At 35.1% G+C, this 18,928-nt stretch overlaps 1 protein-coding gene across 7 annotated transcripts in view; it reads left to right on the top strand.

Annotated features, from left to right (window-relative positions):
* ARHGAP12 (Rho GTPase activating protein 12) overlaps nucleotides 1-10,056 on the top strand; it is a 123,126-nt gene extending 113,070 nt beyond the window's left edge. For all 7 annotated transcript variants that reach the window (XM_032593855.1, XM_030321218.2, XM_030321217.2 and 4 more), the window contains 7 exons: nucleotides 1,299-1,401; nucleotides 2,209-2,325; nucleotides 4,173-4,271; nucleotides 5,835-5,912; nucleotides 6,011-6,145; nucleotides 6,373-6,475; nucleotides 7,644-10,056. In XM_032593855.1, the coding sequence (XP_032449746.1) occupies nucleotides 1,299-1,401; nucleotides 2,209-2,325; nucleotides 4,173-4,271; nucleotides 5,835-5,912; nucleotides 6,011-6,145; nucleotides 6,373-6,475; nucleotides 7,644-7,818 (810 nt within the window). In that variant the 3' untranslated portion in view covers nucleotides 7,819-10,056. The remainder of the gene's footprint in view (nucleotides 1-1,298; nucleotides 1,402-2,208; nucleotides 2,326-4,172; nucleotides 4,272-5,834; nucleotides 5,913-6,010; nucleotides 6,146-6,372; nucleotides 6,476-7,643) is intronic.
* Nucleotides 10,057-18,928: the final 8,872 nt, after the last annotated feature.

The raw sequence follows: 18,928 nt of genomic DNA, 5'->3' as shown, positions 1-18,928 counted from the left end.
TTAAAAAATATTTTAAAGATTCAATAATGTAGGGGCGCCTGGGTGGCTCAGTCAGTTGAGTGTCTGACTTCGGCTCAGGTCATGATCTCGTGGTCGAGTTCGAGCCCCGCATCGGGCTCTGTGCTGACAGCTCAGAGCCTGGAGCCTGCTTCCGATTCTGTATTTCCCTCTCTCTCTGTCCCTCCCCCGCTCATGCTCTGTCTCTCTCTCTCTCTCTCTCTCTCTCTCTCTCTCTCTCTCTCTCTGTCAAAAATAAACATTTTAGAAAAAATTTTAAAAAATAGATTCAATAATGTAAAGATATATTCTTCCAAATGATTTATAAATTTATATATTTGAGATTTTTGAACCTCCTTCAAAATCTCATGGAACCTGACAAGCTTGTTCTAAAATTCATACAGGAATATAAATTTGGTAAAAGTAAGACACTTTTGAAGAAGAAAGTGGAAGGACTTGTTCTCTCAGATGTCAAGACTTTATAAAGCTGTATTAATTAATAGAACATGGTATCCATACCAGGCTAGATATGCAGATCTATGGAACAGAATAAAGAACACATACCTTTGGACACTTTATGCTAGATTTAGCGTTGTAAATAAGGAAGAATAAGCTTTAAAATAAATGGTACTGGGTCAACTGGATATCTAAGAAGAAATTAGAACCTTTTTTTATGCTCTACACAAAAATAAGTTCTAAGTGGAGTAAAGACATCAGTGTGAAAGGCAAAGCAATGCTTCTAGCTTTGAGAACTCACTTCAGTTTTTTAACCCGTAAAAGTGACTGGTCAGGCTGTACATGAGCCCTGGGATTTCTTTCAATGTCTAAAATCCACGAATTGTGAGTAATTACTAGCTATTGATACAAAGTATAATTTGCAACATTTGTTGGTGTGAAAAATTAATGTGCCCTAGGCTAGTTAGCTTTATCTTGTAGTATTAGCACAGAATGTAGCTTCATCATGTTCTGTCACCACAGATTATAGTCTGACCTTTTAAGTCTTGTTACTATAATTCTTATGCAGTCGATCTACACAAGGGAAGATAGCCTCATCATCAGTATATAAACCTATTGTCATGTGAATTATTAGCATTTTTTCTCTTTTGAAATCAGAATTAATTTCCCCCATCTAGAGGAAAAAGAATACTTTTAAAAAGTTATCAAGTATCTAAATCATATATACTAATTAGTTCCCTAAAATCATTTAGGAGGATCAGTTACTGATTATAATGAGAACTATGCTATCACATCTAAAAATAGTTTCAAAAGTAATATGTGTTTGGGAAATCTGTAATCAATAGACAGTAGAAACTGATGAAGCAATTGAAGAGGAGATACCAGATTCACCAGGAATAGAAAAGCATGATAAAGAGAAGGACCATAAAGACCCTAAGAAACTTCGTGGTAAGTTATTCTTTATATGTTTTGCTAGTAGCCTTCAGATTAACTGAATGATTAGAAAATCATTTCTGCTTTTGTTCTCCCATATTCTGAAGAAGGTTAGGCCTGTTACAGGCATTGTCACGGACATATAACAATGTAAACACATGAAAATTTGATTATTTTAATTCTTTACTATCTATTGTTTGTGCTCTCAACTTTCCTCATATACAGTTCCTTTCAAGAAATTTACTTTTTGGATATTTTTTATGGTAACCAGAAAAGAAATCAGATTGATGGCAATGTAGGATGTTATTCACGTGGTCCCATTCTTAGTGTAGAAGTAATTATGATGAGATTTTGTTAGCTTAAAGTACAAATAATTGTGACGGATACGCATATCTCCAGACTCCTAGTCCAGTAAGGATACTGCAGGATAGGGACTTGTTTATGTTTTATAGACATTTTTTTCTGGTCATTTTACCTTCTAAAGCTGATGGAGAGTCAAAGAAGGTATAAGTAGTATCATTTATGAAACACTGAATATAAATTAAAATAACCAGTGTCTTAGCACATATACCAAAGAAGGTATAGTTCATTGTCAGTGTTTAGTGATTAAAAATGAAATGTTTTGCTTGGTTTATCACTTTGAAATTGGGTCTGTGTTAGCTTGATTCTTCACGTATTACTCTCAAACTATGTTAAAGTTACAATAACTGAATTTATAACTGATTTTTACATTTGAGATTAATATGTTTTGAGTGCTAGGTGGAAAAACTTTCATCAAGAAGTTCTTATTTTATGAAATGCCTAATATCTGTTTGTCTTAAGCCATGAAAGTGTCCAGCATAGATTCTTCAGAACAGAAAAAAACGAAGAAAAACTTAAAGAAGTTTCTTACACGGCGCCCCACTTTGCAAGCTGTTCGTGAAAAAGGTTATATCAAAGGTAGATAGAAGTGATGTTTTTACTAATGTTGGCCAAAATCAGAAATAAGACATTTTAAAATAAAAACTGAAAAATTTTTGACTAGTAAAAATGTTTTAATTCTTTAGAGTTACCAGGTTCATTGGTTAAAATACATTTGAGTGATTAAAATTGATATTTTAATGCACATGAAGGGTTTAACTAAAACATTGAACAGACCTAAATACCAGACAACCCTGTACCAGAGGAATTACAGGGATGTGATGGATGGATAGGAGACATGACAATAAAGATTTTTAGTTTTGAGATGCACAGATCAGAAGAAATTTTGAATAATTGGTCCCTAACACAGTAGAAAGAAAATTATTGAACAATTTTATCTTGATTGTTTGCTTTCAGTTTTCATTTCAGGTGATTTTAAAATTCATATAAGGTGTGTTTTCCCAATTAATTTTTATATTTGTTACTTCATTTATAAGCAGTAATAGCAATAATGCACTAACAGGATCTTTTTTTAGTAAGAGTATTCTTTAAAATCACATATACTTGTGTATGCCTTTAGTTTTTACAAGCACTTTTAATTTCAATGATTTCTAGTACATGACTCGGTGACATTAATTAGTAAATAAAGATACAGGTAAAGGTAATATATAACACATACATGTCTTTGAAATTTCAAACAAAGACCATCACTGGAACATCTGTTTGCAAAGCATCTAAAATACACAGATGGGTTTCATTAAAAAGATACTTAAAACTAGGTGGAGTTCAGCCAATTAAGGGATTCAAATTAGCAACCTTAAGAGTTATCGGTAAACAGGGACTCTGAGATGATGCATATGAATTTTGTATATTGAGTTTAGAACCTTAAAAAAAGCCTGACAAGTCAATGAAAAGAAACTGCTATTAATTTGTTCACCAGGCTTTTTCATTGAGAAATATAAACTGTTGGTGCTTTATAGTGTTATGCTGCCTTATGGTGATAGGAGATTGTGTTTAGCACTTTGAGTATTTTGTTTTCCTGGATACTTAGCACAAATGTGTCATGTCAGAACCGTGCTTTTTTCTTTTTTTAATGTTTATTTTTGAGAGAGAGAGAGAGAGAGAGAGAGCGAGCGAGCGAGAGCGAGCAGGGGAGGGGCAGAGAGAAAGGGAGACACTGAATCCAAAGCAGGCTGCGGGCTCTGAGCTGTCAGCACAGGGCCCGATGTGGGGCTCGAACCCACAAACCACGAGATCATGACCTGAGCCAGTCAGACACTGAACCGACTGAATCACCCAGGCACCCCGTGCCGTGCACCATGCTTGTTTTAATACTTAAAGAAATATTTCAGTATTTACTAAGTGTTAAGTGGTCACCTAGGTGCCATGAATACCTACTGGTGTTCAAGAATTGCAAGGTCCCTGCCCTCATGAAACTTACATAAAAATGAGAAATGGACAAGATAACTTCAAATAGTGCTGACTACTCTGAAGAATTTACCATAGTAATAGAATAGAGAGTGATTGTAACTGGGTTACCTTAGGCTGCTCCTAAGGTTTTTCTAAGTAGATGATACTTTAGCTGAGGGTGGGAGTGAAAAGAAGGAGCCACGTTTGGGAGAGAGGATGGATCTCTGCAAAAGGTGTAGAAAACAAAAAGGCTCTCAGGTAGAAATGAGTCAGGGTGTTTGTGGAGTTTAATAAAAGCAGGACAGTTGAGTTGTTTGAAGTGGCATTGGAAAAGGGCAGGCAGATCACAGAAGGCGTAAGTCACAGTTGACGGTGTCTGGCACGGAAATGTCTTGATGGCACTGTGAATGGTTATCACCATGTTGCAAACTAAGTTTTAGCAAGATGGTTTATTTTAAAAAATAAATCTCTTTCAGATCAAGTATTTGGAGCCAATCTTGCTAATCTGTGTCAGAGAGAAAATGGCACAGTGCCAAAATTTGTGAAGTTATGTATTGAACATGTTGAAGCATATGGTAAGAGAATGATTTTTTTTTATGTTAAACATACTAACCCATTGTTTTGCCATCAAAATCCCTAGGATTTTTATGATTTTTGAGTGATAGAACAGTTGTAAGATATTAAGAAAAGCATCTGGTTTGCAAAAAACTTACGTGTTTATACTTATTTTAAATTAAGACCTGTGCAGGCACCTGTTGAATGTTCTGCACTTCTAGTTGATTAAGCGTATGGTATTCTTTGAAGCCATTTGGAGTTGGCATTTGCTTGAAATGAAGAAGGTGATTATGAAACTGAGTTTATTAAGAAGTGATAGTGTAGAAGGTTGTGTTTACTTATCAAGAGAGTGTTCTTTCTCTTTAAAATAAAAATGAGATCACAGTTTAAAACTGTTAAATCAACTATGAAGTGTCTCAATAGACCAACCTTCTTATGTCATTTCCGGTTAAATAAGACTTAAACCAATTTATATTTTGGTTAATGTTAACATGTTTATAATACTTATACCTTTATTATATAAATATTATACTTAGAATTTATATTATACAAATATATAATATTTTTAATAAAATAATATCTTGATGGTAATCACATTAACTTGTATCTGTACATCATCAAAAACATCTTGTATAGTTAAAACATTTGCATAATTTGTAATTTCTGCCAGTTTCAGATCTTGTCTCTGATTTTTCTTGACAACACGCCTTTATTTGAAGTTATATGAAGAAGCACATTAAATAGTGTGTGCTTTGTTAAATGTGTACAACCTTATCATTTAATGAACATTTGAATTTTTTAGGCTTAATGGGATGAATTTCAAATGATTCTATTCCATATATAAAATAAGTTAATAAACTCTGTCAAATTATCAATAGTTTTTATAGAACCTTTACTTTTTAATTGCTAGCTTATATTAAGTTTATTACAAGCACTTAATAGGACATCCATGTTTGAAAGAGTGCTTTAAGATGTACATCCACATTATAAAATGTGCAAAAAAATGGATGGGCTGATTTTACTGGTTTCCTTTACCTGTTGAACTATCCACAGGTGCAGAAGTTCATCTTAAATTGTTAGTATTTCAAGTTTGATGAGGTGATTTTTTTTGAAATGATCCACCAGCTTCATGATAAACAAAGTAGAATTGTTGCTGTTTATTAAACATTTCCACCCCCTCTGTCTCTGCCAAGCATCTATAAAAAGCCAGTTAGAGGAAAAGAGTATTTGCCCATTTGATTTTAGGCTAATGTTAATGAAGAACGATTCTGAAACATGCAAGCATCTTTAAATTTTTTTTTTTTTTTTTTTTTCAACGTTTATTTATTTTTGGGACAGAGAGAGACAGAGCATGAACGGGGGAGGGGCAGAGAGAGAGGGAGACACAGAATCGGAAACAGGCTCCAGGCTCTGAGCCATCAGCCCAGAGCCCGACGCGGGGCTCGAACTCACGGACCGCGAGATCGTGACCTGGCTGAAGTCGGACGCCCAACCGACTGCGCCACCCAGGCGCCCCCATGCAAGCATCTTTAGAAGAGGCAAACACCTACTTTAAACACAAAAATACTGTAATTTTCTTTTAGGTTTGGATGTTGATGGGATATACAGAGTAAGTGGCAACCTTGCTGTGATCCAGAAACTGAGATTCGCAGTCAATCATGGTAAGATTGTACTCCCTATTGTTATGTGCAAAAACTCTCATAACTGTTAGAATAAGTTTAAAGTAAGTTTTTTAAAAATTTCCTATTCTGTTTTCCAGATGAGAAGTTGGACTTGAATGATAGTAAATGGGAAGATATTCATGTTATCACTGGAGCACTCAAAATGTTTTTTCGAGAATTACCAGAACCTCTTTTTACATTTAACCATTTTAATGATTTTGTTAATGCAATTAGTAAGTATGTCATTAAACTTAGTTTTTTTTTTTCTAGATGTTGAAAGTCCTCTGTACTGATTAAGCTACTACATTCTGTTTGATCTTTTAAATTTTTTCAAAGGTTTTACTTCAGAAACTTTAAATGTGACCACCAGATGTCACTGTGTATTACCAAATATCGGGTTCTAAAATATGTCACTGTTTTCAATTTCATGCAAAATCTCCAGTTATTATCTCTTTTTCAGAACAAGAACCAAGACAGCGAGTCGCTGCTGTTAAGGACCTAATCAGACAGTTGCCAAAGCCAAATCAAGATACAATGCAAATTCTTTTTAGACATCTCAAAAGGTAAGAGGTTTACCACGAAAGAAAGAGAGAGAGAGAGAGAGAGAGAGAGAGAAAAGAAAGAAAGAAAGAAAGAAAGGGAGAGAGAGAGAGGAAAGAAAGAAAGAAAGAAAGAAAGAGAGAAAGAAAGAAAGAGAAAGAAATAGTAATTAGGGTGAAAAAAAGAAAAAAGTAAGACAGATGCATGGTTATGAGATGTGGCGTGGTACCCCCAAGGCCAGGTCAATGTCACTGAGACGTTGGTTCAGGTCCCAGCTGAGCTAATTGCTATCTTTGTAACTTGAAAAAGACCATTCCTTTGGGCCTAGTACCCCATAGGCAAATGGTCTGCTATGAAAGATATTTACTTAAAGTAAATATTATATGTAAGCATTTATATAATACCTAGCACATAAGTGTCCAGAAATTGTTGAAGTTAGTTAATATGAAGATGAGATTGGTTAAGTGATGAATATTAAATTTAAATTACCGTTAAAGCCATCATAGCTTACTGCTGTAGTTGTTACTGTAGTTACTACAGTACTATATTTATATAGTTAGTATAGTACTATATACTGTAGTTACTATAGTTACTGCTTAGCCATTTTAATAACTGATTTTTGTCTTCTGATAGAACACTAGAATACTAAAATAAATTATCCCAACAAAGGAGATTTAAAACACACATAAAATGAGTAAAATGAAAAATTAATCTCTGTACCCTAATGAAATTTTTTTCCCCATCAATCTGGTGGAGTAATTATTGTTACCTGAATTGTAGCTCATACTTACATCTGTGTCTTAATTTTGTTAGAGTATATACAGTTGTACCTTTCAGCTGTGTTTATCCAAAAGAAACTTTCACATGGTGTTTGGACTGAGTTCTACTTGGTTAAGTAGCTTAGTTTAGGAAAATGAGCATTATTTCTCATTTCTCTTTTTTTTAAATTTTTTTTGTTTATGAGAGAGAGAGCAAGAGCACGAGTGGGGAGGGGCAGAGAGAGAGAGAGAGACACACACACAGAGGCAAGCAGGCTCTGTGCACAACCTGAGCTGAAGTTGAACACTCAATAGACTGAACCACCCAGGCGCCCCATTATTTCTCATTTCTAAATGCAAACTGTTTTTAATACAATTTGAAGAATTTTTCCTCTCTGCTTACTCTTTTAACAATTTATTTTTTCCTTCTTAGAGTTATAGAAAACGGAGAAAAAAACCGAATGACCTATCAGAGTATAGCAATTGTTTTTGGTCCCACTCTGTTAAAGCCAGAGAAAGAGACTGGTAACATAGCAGTTCATACTGTCTACCAAAATCAGATCGTAGAATTAATTCTTCTGGAAATAAATTCCATCTTCGGGCGTTGATTCTTACTGAAGACAACCTGTGGAATAGAAGTTGGATTCGATCAGATTTCAAACCCTTAATATGATGTGTTTAATTTTGGACCAAGCAGTTACTCTTTGATTTTGCACTTTTTGGAGGGATCAGAAGGGAATGGGAGAGTCAAGATGTGTGTTAGGCCCTCATATTTGCTGCTTTGTTGCAAGTTGATATAACTGTGTGTAATTTTGAATTAATTTTACCCTGAATGTGTGCATTTCATACTCTGAATTTCAGTATAAATCAAAACTTGCAATTCTAACCAGTCGTATACACTGGATAATTTGGTAAGAAAAGTATGTTTTTTTGTTTTTTTGTTTTTTTCAAACTGGATAATGTAGAATTTCTTCTCATGATTCGTTAGATTTCATCACTTGATAGAACAGTACTCACTATCAGTTATTTTGAAGACGCTCTTGGGCATTCTAAACGAAATGAAGTACATCCTTTTTGAAACCTGTGTATTTTTTTTTTCAGGGTTTCTGCATGCAGTGGTAGTCTAAGTACTACAAGTCACTATAACCCAGATGTAATCCCTTGTGCAGCCTTGCTGCCTGCCTGTTAACTGTGTTGCACAGCATCCTTACTGGATGGATGTCTTAGTTGTTTGTTTGGGCAGCACACTAATATTACTTAACACACTGTGATACTGGAGTTTAACTTAGCATAAGTCAGTTCAGGGTATTTTTGGGCTGTCTGTGCTATACTGATTTGTAGCTAAGCATCCTAATTCTGTCTAGTGCCATACTGAGTTCTTGGTATGACCCTGTGGAAACAGACATTAGTTGATGTAAATATAAGCTAAAGACAATGTCCTTTAGCTTATGTATATAATTTTGTTGTATAGTCTCAGAGTACATCCTAACCTGACATTTCTAATCATGGTATTGGTAATCTTTTCCGTGAATATTAGGTTTCCTCCAGAAATAGGCTGTTATTTGAGAAACTTAACTGTGTGCACTTTTAGATTTTAATTACATTTACAGGCAAATCACTGTAATGCAAATGGTACTGGAAAAATACTGAATAGACTTGCTAAATGGCAAATGCACTACAAGAGGAACCTTTTAGATAATTTAATATGTACAGAATACATTAGAAAAAATTTATTACAGAATTCTAACTGCAGTATGAATAGTGGAAACCCATATGTAAATTAGATGGATGTCAAATGGAAAATGACATTGCTAAATTTGAGAATTTCTTTTTACATTACTAATGTAGGTTGATTTCTACAATAAAACAGGGTTTGGAAGGTTTTGTTACAGAGAGCATGGTCTGTTAAAGATATTTTAAGATGTATTTTTCTAGATTAACTGATGTATATGAAATGTCTAATCTGAATAAAGAAAACTATAAGAGGTTTAGAGATTTTCCATTGGAAATGTGCATTTTGGTTTTACTTTTTTCTTGTTTTTGCATTTACTGGCATACTCTTATACCTCATTTTTAAAAAATCAATTGAATCCAGCATTTCATGTGGTATATATGTTTTCCTCATTTTCCACACCTTTTCTGCTCCCTGCCATGCCAATACCTCCTCCACTATCCCCCCTCCAATTTTTATTTCTTCATCAATATTTAAAAGTGGATACTTTTGTAATTGAGACTCTTTTCTTAGAATTGCATTTGTAATTTACAGATTGCCTTCCTTGGGAACAAATAGTTTTTGTATGATCTGCCTAAAAATCTCTCACCTGAGTTTTGTGGTAAAAATATTGTTTGTTGTTGTGATCTTGTTAGATTGGTAACAAACCAAACTACTTGATAGCTATGAAAAGCAGATTGTTTTGGGCAGGGAGAAAAAGCCCCAAAATGAGAATGTTTATATTTGCCTAACAATGTCCTGAACAATACAATATGCTTTAGAACTGACCCATATAGTGATTGTATGCCAGCAAAACAATTAGACTCAAATCAGTGATGCTCTTTTTCTTGGTAGCTGTGGGCATAACAAAGATTAAAATTGTCCTGTGTTTCTTGTTTCAAAGTACATACGTGTGTATGTGGGGTCTTAAATGTTTTATTAGTCTACAGCTAATTCGTTTATTGTAATATTGTATGTACAGTGACATAAATGTCTTGTGTTTTCATCCTTTGTGAATTAAAAATTCTCACTTTTTTTTTGTAATAGCAAAACCAGTAATATTTTCCTGTCTTGATAACTTGATTTTTAGTAGAAAACATGTTAAAGGCTGAAATAAATTGTCAGTGGAATTTCATTTGCTAATAGGCCTTTTCCTTCAAAATGTCATTTTAAAAAGTAGTTGGAAATTGAAAGGAAAAGTATATTCAAATATGAATTAGAAGAAAAATGTTCATTTAAATTTTACAGCAGTAAAACTACCTTTTACTCTGGAAAAATGATGTTGTCTTTTAGGTAGAGGCAAATCTGCAAATATATATATATATTTTTTTTCTTATGGGAAAAGCACCAATGGGATAATTCAGCCAAACTGGGCTGAGGCACATGTATGTGTATATAAATGTGTGTGTGTGTGTGTGTGTGTGTGTGTGTGTGTGCCATTGCTTACATACAAATGAAAATTTCATTAATAATAATGGCAGATATCTGGAGACCTTTGTGTTATTTTAGTTCTATCCCATGATTCTTTGTAAGCCTGTAATATTAGATGTTAAGATAGCAGTAAGAGGAGAAAGAGTTATTCTGTAATTTTGCCAAGAGATTCTTTTTCAGCTCATGGGAGAGATCCTCTAATTAAATATTTAAAGTAAACATGCAGTTTCCCATGACACTAATTTCTCCAACATATTTAGGCTTTTAAAAGACACAGAGGAGTCTACAACATGTCATTTTAGTAAAGAAGAAAATAAAAATAGTCAAATGGGCATCATGCTGTCAGTGGCCTAATAAAAGTCAAATGTTCAAAGATGACATCTATATAGAGACCTGAAAATGGGTAGAAAATAAGATTTTGTGGAATTTTCTAGTTTCTCTGAACTCTAGCCATCAGCTCTAATGATCCTCTTTTATAGAAAGCACTCTGTAGTACAAGACTAGAGAAGGTGTTTAATAGGGACTGTAGCCTGTAACAATCCTAGATGCGGGGCATAGTCTTGTTTTTGTTTGTTTTTTAAACAGTATTTCAATATAACTACTACAGTTGTGTTAAATGCAACTTTCGTTTTAAACCAGAACCCCCCCCCACACACACACACAAAAAAAACAAATAGCAAAGGGGGCTGCAAAACAAAATCAAGTCTTACAATAATGGTGTATTAGAATCTATTGGAAATTCACAGGCTGCAAACCCAGGCCAAGCAGAGTCAGACTTCGTATTCTAGAGAAGGGGGAGGTACAGAATGCCTAATGAGACATTCTATAACTACTAAAGACAAGGGAGTTCTCCTGAAGAATCTCAATTAGTCTTCTCAACTGAAGTTTTGTGGGCCAGTGGTGGCTGTAAATATATTCAGCTGGATTGAGCTTTTACAAATTAGCCTTATGTGAATATGGCACTTAAATGAACTCTTTCATTTCCTTCATTGCTTCCCTTCTCCCACAGGAAAAAAAGGAAAGAAAAAAAGCACTTTCATGGTACTCTCATAAACAGAGCACTTGTAGAACAAGGTAACTGTTTAACAAACCATTACAAAATGTATTTAGAAAAGTCTGATTTCTTAGTTTTTTCTCATCAACCCTCCCCCCCCCCCTTTATTTTACTTCCTCTCTGTGTTTTCAGAAAAACAGTTTTTGGTAAAGATTTTTTAATTATTAATGCTGGTAGCTAAATCTTTCAGGTAGTTCTAATAGTTGTAATGTCATGAACCTTGTATCGCTAAAATTTGTGGTGACATCATACCAACAAATGATGCTGTGGAAGCTCTTATCAGCAGGGCCTTTGCAGAGGTGAACATCAAACACTCATCTATCTCATGGTGGAGTGACCGGTGAAGATTCAGCATAGCATTCAAGGCCTTCTTTCTCCTCCTGGACATTTTGAGAGATTGTTTATATTTAGGCAAGAGAAATGGGACTCTTAGACACTCAAGTAAAACTGAGTCTAACTGATTGATAAAGCAGGACAGAACAAATAGGGGCCCTAACATTCACAGCCTTACTTTATGGAAGCACAAAATAAGAAGCTTAAGGCTGGAAGGAAGACCTATCGTGATTAGTTACGTTATTGTCTCTTTAAACTTCACAATCAATTTTAAGTAAAGCGTATTTGCCATGTTCAAATACTATCATTTGAAGAACAAACTAGTAACTTCCCTACCTATTCTGACCATCTGTTTTCAAGCTAAGTTAGTTTTTATTTATGTGGCGTATTGAAACTTCATTTACTTATTTATTTACATTTTTAAAAATTTTTAAACTTTTAATTTTTTTACTTTTATATATTATGTACATCTATTATGAATATAGATGTGGCAGAGAGGGTATGTATTGCTTTCTGCTGGTCTCTCCTAGTTCTAGTTGTATAATCAGGCTTGAGTGGTTGTATTTCTACCTGCTGACATTCTGGATTAGCCATTGTGTTCATTAATCTCTTTAATATGGATGTCTGCTTTCACTGGAGTTCTAGAACTATGCTGTCCAGTACTATAGCCACTGCACACATGTGGCAACTTAAATTTTCATTAAAATTAAGTAAAATGAAATTCAGTCACAGTAGCCGCATTTAAAATGTTCAGTAGAAATGTGGAGTCTATGGCCACCATATTGGACAATGCAGGTATAGAATATTTTTTATCCTTACAGAAAATTCTTCTGCACAGTGTTGTTATAGAAGGTTGGTTGTGAGGAATAAGCAATTACAAAATACAAAATTCTTTCAAAAATATATGCTCTAAAGCATTATATTTCATAATTCTCCCTCATGCGCATCTCAAGTACATGACACTAGAAGAATTTAAAATCAAGAAGATAACATTTTTATACAAGGGCTGCCAAACTTTGAATATTTGTCCCATTGTATGCTGTCATTATAGGGGGCTGGGAGAGTAGTAAATGTGATTAGACTTCTAATACAGCTCCATCAAAATGCTTGCAATTTGGTGAAAATCAGTTTGAAACTTCAGTTGACATTGTTCTCTGGAAATTTAGGAACTATGAGATAATTAACATTTCTGATGCTATCAGAAAAAGCTTCAGTTGACATTGTTCTCTGGAAATTTAGGAACTATGAGATAATTAACATTTCTGATGCTATGTCACAGTATTCTTGCATTCAGATTTTAAGGACTTTTCACCTTGGTGGGAAAGATTTTCAGAAAAGGTTTTCAAATCTTTCAAGATTTTCTGAAATCTTTTTTTTATTCTTTTATGCAATCTTTATTTATAAAACTTTTTTTAAAAAATTAGATTCAAGCTAGTTAACATACAGTGTAGTATTGATTTCAGGAGCAGAATTTAGTGATTCATCACTTACTTATAACACCCAGTGCTCTTCCCAACAAGTGCCTTCCTTAATGCCCATCACCTATTTAGCCCATCCTCCTCCCCACCTCCCTTCCAGCAACCCTCTGTTTGTTTTCTATATTTAATGGTCTCTTATGGTTTGCCTCCCTCTGTTTTAATTTTATTTTCCCTTCCATTCCCCTATGTTCATCTGTTTTGTTTCCTAAATTTCACATATGAGTGAAATCATATAATATGTCTTTCTCTGATTGACTAATTTTGCTTAGCATAATACACTCTAATTCATCCCTGTTGTTGCAAATGGCAAGATTTCATTCTTTTTCATCGCAGAGTAATATTCCGTGTGTGTGTGTGTGTGTGTGTGTGTGTGTGTGTGTGTGTGTATACACGTACACCACTTCTTTATCCATTCATCAATTAATGGACATTTGGGCTCTTCCCATACTTTGGCTATTATTTTTATTTTTTTTTAATGTTTATTTATTTTGAGAGAGACTGAGCATGAGTGGGGGAGGGCAGAGAGAGAGGGAGATACAGAGTCAGAAGCAGGCTTCAGGCTCTGAGCTGTCAGCACAGAGCCTGATGTGGAGCTTGAACTCAAACCATGAGATCATGACCTGAGCCGAAGCCAGACGCATAACCCACTGGGCCACCCAGACACCCTACTTTGGCTATTATTGATGGCACTGCTATAAACATTGGGGTGCATTTGCCCCTTCGAACCAGAATTTTTGTATTCTTTGGATAAATACCTAGTAGTGTAACTGCTGGGTGGTAGAGCAGTTCTATTTTTAACTTTGTGAGGAACCTCCATACCGTTTTCCAGAATGGCTGCACCAGTTTGCACCCACCAACAGTGCGAAAGGATTCCCCCTTCTTGGTATCCTCAGCAACATCTGTTGTTTCCTGAGTTGTTAATTTTAGCCATTCTGACGGGTGTGAAATGGTATCTCCTTGTGGTTTTGATTTGTATTTCCCTGATGATGAGTGATGTTGAGCATCTTTTCATATATCTCTTAGCTATTTAGATGTCTTCTTTGGAAAATGGTCTATTCATGTCCTCAGCCCATTTCTTCACTGGATTATTTTTTGGGTGTTGAGTTTGATAAATTCTTTATAGATTTTGGATACTAAACCTTTATCTGATCTGTCATTTGCAAATATCTTCTCCCATTCTGTTGGCTGCCCTTTAGTTTTGCTGATTGTTTTCTTTGCAGTGGGAAGCTTTTTACCTTGATGAGTCTCTAATAGTTCATTTTTGCTTTTGTTTCCCTTGCTCCAGAGACATGCCTAGTAAGCAGTTGCTGCTGCCAAGGTCAAAGAGGTTGTTGCCTGTTTTCTCCTCTAGGATCTTGCTGGATTCCTGTCTTACATTTAGGTCTTCTATCCATTTTGAATTTATTTTTGTGTATGGTGTAAGGAAGTGGTCCAGTTTCATTCTTCTGCATGTTGCTGTCCAGTTTTCCCAGCACCATTTGCTGAAGAGGCTGTCTTTTTTCCACTGGATATTCTTTCCTGCTGTGTCGAAGATTAGTTGGCCATATATTTGTGGGTCACTTTCTGGGTTCTCTATTCTGTTCCATTGATCTATGTCTGTTTTTGTGCCAATACCATATTGTCTTTGTGCCAATACCATATTGTCTTCAAGCTTTGTAATACAGCTTGAAGTCTGGGAATTAGGATGCCTCCCACTTTGGTTTTCTTTTTCAAGATTGCTTTGGCTATTCAGGATCTTTTCTGGTTCCATACAAATTTTAGGATTGTTTGTTCTAGCTCTGTGAAGAATGCTGGTGTAATTTTGATGGGAATTGCATTGAATGTGTAGATTGCTTTGGGTAATATAGACATTTTTAACAATATTTGTTTCAGTCCATGAGCATGGATTGTTCTTCCATTTCTTTGTGTCTTCCTCAGTTTTTTTCATAGTGTTCTTATAGTTTTCAGCGTACAGATCTTTTATCTCTTTGATTAGGTTTATTCCTAGGTATCTTAAGGTTCTTGGTGAAGTTGTAAATGGGATCAGTTCCTTGATTTCTCTTTATATTGCTTCATTATTGGTATATAGAAATGCAAGAGATTTCTGCACATTGATTTTATATCCTGTAACTTTGCTGAATTCATATATCAATTCTAGCAATTTTTTGGTGGAGTGTTTCAGATTTTCCATGTAGAGTATTGTGTTGTCAGCGAAGAGTGAAAGTTTGGCTTCTTCCTTGCCAATTTGTATGCCAATTTGTATGCCAGTTTCTTTTTCTTGTCTGATTGCTGAGGCTAGGACTGCCAGTACTATGTTGAACAGTAGTAAGAGTGGACATTCCTGTCATCTTCCTGACCTTAGGGAGAAAGTTCTCAGCTTTTCCCCATTGAGGATGATATATATCAGCTATGGGTCTTTTATATATGGCCTTTATGATGTTGAGGTATATTCCTTCTATCCCTACTTCCTTGAGGGTTTTTATCAAGAAAGGATGCTGTATTTTGTCTAATGCTTTTTCTGCATCTACTGAGAAGTCATGTGGTTCTTACCCTTTCTTTTATTAATGTGATATATCACATTGATTGATTTGAGAATATTGAACCACCCAACAGCCCAGGAATAAATCCCACTTGATCGTGGTGAATAATTCTTTCTATGTATTGTTGGATTCTATTTGCTAGTATCTTGTTGAGAATTTTTGTGTCCATGTTCATCAAGGAAATTGGTCTTTCTCTTTTATAGCAGGGTCTTTGGTTTAGAATCAAGGTAATGCTGGCCTCATAGAGTTTGGAAGTTTTCCTTACATTTCTATTTTTGGAAAAGTTTCAAAAGAATGGGTGTTCTTCTTTAAATGTTTGGTAGAATTCCCCTGGGAAGCTATCTGGCCCTGGACTCTTGATTGTTGGGAAGTTTTTGATTAGTGATTCAATTTCTTCAATGGTTATGGGTCTGTTCAAATTTTCTATTTCTTCCTGTTTCAGTTTTGGTAGTTTATATATTTATAGGAATTTGTCCCCATCTTGCAGATTGCCCAATTTGTTGGCATATAATTGCTCATAATATTTTCTCATAATTGTTTGTATTTCTGTGATGTTGGTTGTGAGCTCTCTTCTTTCATTCATGATTGTATTTATTTGGGTCCTTTCTTTTTTCCCTCTTCTTGAGTGCACATGGAACATTCTCCAGAATAGATCACATACTGGGTCACAAATCAGCCTTCAACAAGTACAAAAAGATTGAGATCATATGCATATTTTCAGGCCACAATCTTTGAAACATGAAATTGACCACAAGAAAAAATTTGGAAAGACCACAAATACCTGGAAGTTGAAGAATATCCTACTAAATAATGAATGGGTTAACCAAGAAATGAAAGAGGAAACTAAAAAGTACATGGAAGCCAATGAAAATGAAAACACAACAGTCTAAAACCTTTGGGATGCAGCAAAGGCAGTCATAAGAGGGAAGTGTATAGGCTTTCCTAAAGAAGGAAGAAATGTCTCAAATATACAATCTAACCTTACACCTAAAGGAGCTGGAAAAAGAACAGCAAAGCCCAAAACCAGTAGAAGAAGGTAAATAATAAAGATTAGAGCAGAAATCAATGATACCAAAATCAAAAAAACAGAAAAGATCAACGAAACTAGGAGCTGGTTCTTTGAAAGAATTAACAGAATTGATAAACCCCCTAGCCAGACTTATCAAAATGAAATCTTATTTTAGAAACAATAATTAAAGAAATGGTTCTAATGAGAACTTTCCCTTGAGATCCAAGTTTCTTCACCTTGTATTTACTTCTGATTTTTAATAGTACCTTGTAAGAGATGGAGATCTTGACAAACTGACATACAAAATTTCTCTTTAAATGAGAGCTGACAGGCAGTCATGGATACAGGGAAATTTTTGGTTGTCTCAAAGTTAAGTAGGTCTGTATGTGATTTCACCAGATGCTTGCTTGAGTATGGACAGTGACATGGTACATAGGTTCTATACACTGTATGGTAATTAGCATTTTTCATTTTTGTCTCTATCAGAATGTTTATTTTAAGGGTCCCAGGCCAGATTCTTTCAGAGATGGTACTTCTATGTGTAGCTGACATATATAATGCTCTGACCGAAGAAAATGCTACTGTTGTATTTTCAACCTTGTAAGGCTTTCTGTTAAGTATCTTAATATTTCTAGTGAGTATAATAGTTTGTTTTTCTAATTAAACCAACTCATTGACAGAATGCTTCAGTTCAGACTTAAGCAAAACCTAGGGTGAAGAAGCTTTGCTGTCTAGTAAAATTAACTCACAAAACTCTCTTCTTATCTTCTCATTAAGAAGTACGTGGGAACATGAAATGCTACTTTCTGTGTCTTTTCCTCTTTCATCTCTCCTCCCCTTCTCTGTCTCAGTAGTTGCTGTTTGCTTTATTTAGATGATCAAGTGAGTGGCTACTCACAGAGGCTGTTGGGGGACTTATTGAGGCCCTTGTGTCCACAGTGTCCAGGTTTCCTGAAGGGGAGTTAGACTTAAAGAGGAATCAAAGACCTCTAGGGAAGCCAACACAACTGCATCAAGGTGGAAACTAAACCTTTTATAAAGAGCAATCCCAGTATCTTTGGATGACATAGTTCTATAAGATTCCCAGAATTCAACCCCTTATGCTAGATGACCAGATTTTTTTTTTTTAATTTTACATGTTTATTTTTGAGAGAGCGTAAGCAGGGGAGGGGTAGAGACAGAGGGAGACAAGAATCTGAAGCAGGCTGCAGGCTCTGTGCTGACAGCAGAGAGCCTGATGCAGGACAACTGCGAGATCATGACCTGAACCGAAGTCAGATGCTTAGCCAACTGAGCCACCCAGGTGCCGCTAGATCACCAGATTTGATGTAACATTTCTGACATCTGGCTACATCTTATGAATGCCCTCTCTGATCATGTCCTTGTTTCCTAACTTGTTGGATTAGCCAAATTGATCGCCTGAGCATTGCCAAAACAGTGACAACCTTCTTACCCGTTGGATCACTCATTAACGGTTGTAGCATATTCAGTTGGCATTAATGGTTCTACAAAGCCAGCATCAGGCAAGATGCAATTGCTATTTTAAATGAAGGGTAGTGCTGAAACATCTCTCACTGAATAAAAGGTTGTGAAGAGAGTTAATATAAACAATCTGCTAAGAGTCCATTCGTTCAACAAATTCAGTGAATGTGTTTTAGGTATTTAAGCATAGTGTTAACCTCTGGGGATAAAATGGTAAACCAAACAGATGGAATCCTTGCTTTTATGTTTACAGTTCTGAGGTTGATAATATGATAACTGGTATATATTTAATTCTGACACCTGTTTTGAGTAGGTGCACTCAGAATGGCCAATCTCAAGTAGTTTTATTAGTGTGTCTTCCAAATTGCCTATTTGTGTTGTGGTCATGCCAGTCTACTGAGATTGAGCTAGCATTTATTGCTATGTAATTGAGTAACATGTTGAGAATGACATAATTCTTGAGTGCTTTTTCAGGTGAAGTAAGGCAAAGCTTGTCAAATACAAGAAATGTTGAAGACTGTGATGAAGCATAGTTTAAAGAGGTGTGGTTTTAAACTGCAAATGGATCACCCTGGCATGAAACAATAAAATGTGAACTGGAACATTCTCACCGAAAGTGTTAGGAAAAGCATGGATTTAATAACAGTAGTGGCCCCACAAGAGATTCACATCATACTTCATATAAAATTAAATGTGGAGAG

This window comes from Lynx canadensis, chromosome B4, assembly GCF_007474595.2.
Source record: "Lynx canadensis isolate LIC74 chromosome B4, mLynCan4.pri.v2, whole genome shotgun sequence".
Taxonomy (NCBI): Eukaryota; Metazoa; Chordata; class Mammalia; order Carnivora; family Felidae; genus Lynx; species Lynx canadensis.
Note: the sequence above shows the minus strand (reverse complement) of the source record. Positions and strands in the feature narration are given on the sequence as shown.